The sequence below is a fragment of the Penaeus monodon genome, chromosome 25, assembly GCF_015228065.2.
Source record: "Penaeus monodon isolate SGIC_2016 chromosome 25, NSTDA_Pmon_1, whole genome shotgun sequence".
Lineage (NCBI taxonomy): Eukaryota > Metazoa > Arthropoda > Malacostraca > Decapoda > Penaeidae > Penaeus > Penaeus monodon.
Window position 1 is genome coordinate 13,319,292 of NC_051410.1, and position 6,144 is coordinate 13,325,435.

The 6,144-nt window shown below is 34.8% G+C and overlaps 1 protein-coding gene and 1 long non-coding RNA gene across 4 annotated transcripts in view; one reads left to right on the top strand and one right to left on the bottom strand.

Annotated features, from left to right (window-relative positions):
• Nucleotides 1–3,158, top strand: part of LOC119589055 — a 64,075-nt gene extending 60,917 nt beyond the window's left edge. For 2 of the 3 annotated variants that reach the window (XR_005230165.1, XR_005230166.1), the window contains one exon: nt 1,528–2,317. This is a non-coding gene — a long non-coding RNA (uncharacterized LOC119589055). Of the gene's footprint in view, nt 1–1,527 lie in introns of all 3 variants that reach the window. The other variant, XR_005230167.1, reaches the window with a different exon arrangement.
• Nucleotides 3,159–5,631: 2,473 nt separating this feature from the next.
• The window catches only part of LOC119589321 (patj homolog), a 10,099-nt gene continuing 9,586 nt past the window's right edge, over nt 5,632–6,144 (bottom strand). The window contains exon 6 of the mRNA XM_037937942.1: nt 5,632–5,988. Coding sequence (XP_037793870.1) covers nt 5,632–5,988 — 357 coding nt within the window. The remainder of the gene's footprint in view (nt 5,989–6,144) is intronic.

Here is a 6,144-nt window from a genome sequence, read left to right on the forward strand (position 1 = left end):
TAATACCTAATCCCTATTGCGAAACGGCTGATAATGTTTGAACTCCCCAAATTACTCCAGAGTGTATACGAAATTGATATTGCGTCATATGTTCTAAATATACCCAAGCAATTTTCCTAGTGCAGGCCTTGCCTCCCACGCCGCTGAAAACCCCCAGCAACTGTAGGCGTGGCCTCATAGCCCCTAGGAAGTCCTCCGGCCACATATTGCATAAGCAGATAATCAATATTTCCAGTGCGATGTTCCGCCGGACGAGTTCCTTCAAGCCATTATGCTACAGCTCTCTACATCAGCCAAAAGTATCTTGTTAGTCAGCGAGTTTAAGTTATGGATATCGCATATGGGCTTGTACGTCGTTATGCAGCCATACATATGCACATGAAACATTTAACCATCCATAGGGGGTGGTTTGAGTCTCCGAAGTGGAGCCCATACCACTGGGCCAATCACGCGCCCACTACCCTGTTAAACCACCAATTACCATTCACGGAGAGTCCTAAAGGGGAAGATACAACGACCTGTGCCCTGAGTACACGTCCTAAAATTAGTGTTACGACCCTCTGTAAACCCAACAGGATCAGTAACTGCAGTCATTAAATAAAATGCCAATATATATATTTTGCGGCAAAACAAGCTACTACTGGTTTCAATACCTGCGTGAAGTGATTCTTAATCAGGTGACAATGTACTCAGTGTCTTACAAAGAATAGTTTTCACATAGATTGTTTTTTTTACGTTCTACACTGATTATTAATACGACAAATATTCAAAGGAGTAAAATTACATCTTTCGAACATGTAATAAAATGTTTCCCTTTCAACAACCCTCGTGAGACTTCGTTCCGGCAAGTTCGCCTTCATTAGAATCTTATTTAACCCGGAACCGTAAGGAAGAAAAAAAAAATTAAACTCCCGACAACTGACAAATATTTTACTAACGAACGCAGCCAATTATCCGATTTTAATATCTAAATTCAAGAAACAGAAAATTTTATATATCACAGCACACATAAATAAAAGAATGAAAGAGCATAAAATCAAACCATTGGATCGTAAACTGACACATGACGTTGCTCCCATTGTTATAAAGTGATCTATGCCCTTCTAGGATTGCTGACGGGTAAAAGGATAGCGGGGGAAAAAGTTCAGCTTTAGAGACTGCGAACATTAATGAAGGATCGCTAACTTTTCTCTCCAGCTAGGAGTTTTGCTCTCATTGTTGGGATTGTTGAGCAGGTATATATAAGAATGGAGGCCTATTTTTCTCCTCTTTCATCTCTTCGTTCGCAAAGAAACTTAATGAATTCACGCACGGCGACGTTCGATTTTCTTCATTATGTGGAATATTTATCGGTGATACTCTATTGTAAGATATTTTCATGCAGTTTCACATTATGCCGTTCCCAGCAGTGACTTTTGCTTTTAATGATTTTAATAAATACATTTTTACAATTTTAAAATTAAGCATACAGACAGGGCACGACAAACATTAATGAATTAGTTACTTATACTTTTTATTATCTTTCAGGATATGCAGCGCCATCGCTATGCAAAATCATCAATCACAGAAGACATCACCGGAGCAAAGCTTTCTTCTGAACTTAAGAGAAGAATGATAAAGGGCCTCCCCCCCACCAGTATCCCCTCCCCCTTCCCGGACAGAATTTCTCCAATCGCATTTGCATCCTCAAGCAATGGGAAATTTCTTGCTCAGCAAAGATATTCCACACGCCCCAGGGGTCTTTTCCTCTTTCATGCCTTTCTCCATCATAGCATGAATATTTTAGGAATTGCGGGACCGCTCCTGCTGGGCTGTTCCCATGAATGTTAAGAGAAATAAACTGATAACTTTATGAAGCATAATTTGACAAATTGTATATAGATTTAACTGAAGCATTTGATGTTGCATAGTAATTTCACCCCAAAATCAGATTCAAGTTGCAGAAGTGTTTCAAAGTCATTTTCACCCTTTTACTTGCAATAAAAAGATGATGCATTAATTCTGAAAATCTAATAAAAAATAGTCCTTGACAAGATAACTTTTCTTTGTTTTGACTTGTTAAAAAGAAGTTTGTTTTAAACTTTATAATCTCTATAACTTTCTTGATCTAGTTTCGACATTAATAAATATGACCAAACTGAAGATTTAATTTTTTATTCAACTATCTTCTCCGTGAAAGAAGAAAATCTGCACACACAAGATATAAATTACACCGCCTTATACAGTAAAAAGATATCTACAAAGATCTACAAATTAAGAACATATCTATAACACCCTGGCAACTGTCTCAACGAACGTCATTATGTATAGTTATAAACAACAACAGAAGTTACAGACAACCAAGATTTAGGTTCATACAGTGACTCAAGGATAATTTGGTAAGCTACTACACATGATAAACCAAGTGAGACAAGTGAAACATCCTCCCCCCTGCAATGCCACAACGGTTTTTAAATGTTAGGTTTCTATAATGTAGATGAATTTTCTGAAGTATTCCAAGTGCTCATTCTTGACATTCTTCATGAGCTTCTCAGAAAGCAACGCTTGATGCGATTTCCATATAACTGACGACGTAATAAACAGGATATTGCATAATTTGGATCATTTTATGAATCAGCTTATATTTTTTCTGGTGTCATGTCTTTCAGATTTTGTTCCCTTGACACATCAATTTCACTATCACCAAATGCTTCAACATGATCAATAGAGCAGCTAAAAAAAGAGCAAATAACAACTTATCATTGTTGTCCCAACTCTTTTTTTTGTGTGTGTATATATAGAATTTCATTCCTGTTTAATGCACAGTCTATATGTGCTCACACCCAGTTTTCATAAATCATAAAAAAAAAAAATCACTTCAAATCAGTTCCACAATATCAGTACAATGCAAGCCTTCCTACTTTGGTCAGGCTGTTTGTTTTGTTTCAAGCACTTCAGTCCAACAAGCAATCATCTAAGAAGGGCACGTGCAGACTGCAGAATCATGGACTCAAGAGGGGATCAAGAAGGAAGAATCTCACTACTACAGAAGTATTGGAAACATGCAATGTGATGCATTCTATGCTGGGTATGGTTATGGTCTGGGAAGACGGATCTGAATTTCATCCTTTACTCAGGATTTTAAAAATAAAGCATATTATCCAAACTTTATAACACAACATTTTCTTTTCTTTCCCTTCTCTCTGAGTGCTTTTATAATTTACTTTGTTTTCAATGATTACAATTTTAAAATTTACAACAATTATCCTTCTTATTCTGCTTAGTAACTTCAGTGAGATGATCTTTAATTACAGTCAATTTCATGTTCCAGACTGAATTATCCATGTCAATTCTTCAACCTCTACAGTTATCTTGGATTCAAATGTCGTAAAAAAAGCTGTCAAACAGACTTGAAATACATTAAAATAATACCCTATCACTGCTGATAACTGGTTCAGGAAATATAAGTGATGGAAGATAAAATATTTTACAAATTTATTATTCAACAGTATAATCAGTCAAGCAACAGATTTCGTACAGAGCAAAATATTAAGCTTCCAGATAATGTCAAGACTAAGAAGTTATAAATCCAGCATTTCTCTAGAATCAAATCTTAGGGGGGAAAATCATATTCCTCACATGACTCAAGAAAACCCTTTCAAAGACACAGTCAAGAAAAGACATTACATTGACATCACCAACAAGGTCAATCAATTTTACCTTATAACAGACATGGAGATTCACACAAGTTAACTCTTCATTCACACAAGACAAGACTCAATGGTGGAAGGTAACAGAATTGCTAAGATTGGGATAAACTTACCTTCTTCAAATCATGCACAATACAGTATCAAAATATTCTTTATATAATCAATAGAGATTCTTTCATAAACAGGCTACTTACAATATATGGGGAAACACATTTTGATTATAAATACAATATGGTCATAACCAATTTGTAATAGTATGTCTTATGGTAATTAAATTAGTTATTATCATAATCAGAATGAGAAACAATTCATACTTCATTTTCAAATAAAAGGTATGATAATGTAAACATTCCATGTTAACCATTCCTTTTTGTGATGGATATCAACAATCAACCAGCATGTAAATAAACTTTCATTTCATAACAACAACAGTAAAGTTAACCATATCTGCATCAGCATACTTTGATTGTTAATAACATCACATGCAGTTGGTTAGAGAAGGCAGGATACTAGAAAAAGCAAATTAACTAAAAATTATTGGCTATACTGGGGCAACAGCATCCCCCAGTCAATAAAAAAGAAATTACAATACCATGCTTGGTTCACCAGTCAATGGTCCTCAAAGTGCAATATATACAAGTGCAACCAAATAAGGTCTTCATGTAATTTGATCCCTAGTGATGGGGTTTCATTAGACTTCACTTTCCTGGAAGCTGCACATGACATGTGCTACCACTAAAGCTCATTCCAATTCATACATAACATTTTGGAATATGGTTTTAAAAGAAAATTAGTTACAATTCAATCATAGCACCTGGCTAAAAACTGCTGATACATAAAGATATCAGAACAGTAGTTTTGTATTTAAGACTACATAAAACATTCACTTGCAATTATGCATATACATTTATTTCTCTGGATTATCTCTTTAATGTTGAATAACTAAAATGTACATAAATAATTGGTCAACTGCACTGCAGTCTCGTCAATATTTTCATTTAAAAGTGAAACATGGGAATTTTATTTTTCACAAAATTCCTTTTTTTTCTTTTCTTTTTTTGATAAGTTTACTTAAAATTGCCTATTTACTTCAAATACTTACTATCATGTCTAACATTTTGTTCTTAGACTTCTATAAATCCCTGGAAGATTAGGAATTTAAAGGATGCAGCTTTTAGTTTTAAAGCATTTGAAAAATAATTCAACTTCTCTAGTCAACTTCATAATTGTGGGAAGTCATTATCCAAATTGCTAAATGCTCAGCTGCTCATATCATGCCTAATGTATTATGTACTACATCTCTTGTATGCAGTGTCAAAAGATGTTCTTTGAAGTTACAACCATCTACAGATCTTTTTTATGTTTATAAAATCCATACAAAAAGTGAGGAGACTAAATGAAGTGACACAGTTACTGACGTCCACTTTCTTGTAAACCCATATTCTTAATGATTCTAAATCATAGAAAATCTAAAAACTGATATGAACTAAGAGATTACTATCAAAGAACAATCTATATTACATATGTTTTAGAAAAAAAAAAAAAAATTCATATCCATGTTTAACATGATAACTTACTGATGAAAGAATGCTAATTTTCAATCTTAATATTTGTTGTATATCTTTTAAAAGGTGTATATATATATGTAACAATCAATATTCTTTTTTTTATTTCTTATTTACTAAGCTTTAAAACATAAACCTTTCTACATTCTAAATTTGTTCCCATGGTGATCATCGTCCTGTCAAAATCTTTTGAAATAATTTAAAATAATTTAAATGAAAATATTAGACCACTTCTTCCACTACTCATTAGAAAATCTATCAAGATACCATGTTAACATTCTCCGGAAAAAAATTATAGTAAGCAAACTGCATATTGGCAGCAACAAAACACTATCAGATAAGGACTAACAGAAACAACAACACAGTAGTAATCAGGCTTAAAAGCTCTCCGATTTAACCAGTGCAGAACCTCCAGGAGACACCCCCAGCATCCCAGGGCTTTCAAACCCTGTCTGATAACTCTCGCCATCATTACCCTGAGAAGGATCAGTGGCACTACTCACCTGACCAGTCGATTCCAGAACGCTGATTGGTTTGGCTACAGCGATTGAAACAGGGCCTTTTGGTGCTCCCTTCAGGGCTGCTACTGCTTGATCAAGAGTTGCGTTTTCTAGATTGGTTCCATTGACAGCAATGAGGCGGTCACCGGGTATCAAACGGCCATCTTTCTCTGCCACACCCCCGGGAACAAGTGAGCGAATCACTATCACTGTTTCTTGCGGGTTTAGTGGATCCTGAAAGAGAAAGGGATCCATACAATTATACCTTGTGAAGAGAAACAATACCAAATGGATGAAAAAATCGATTTCTATCTTCACCTATGCCTTATCAACTTACTCTTTGTGCAGCTTATTGAACACTATTCTATTGAATTACGGATAATAAATTAA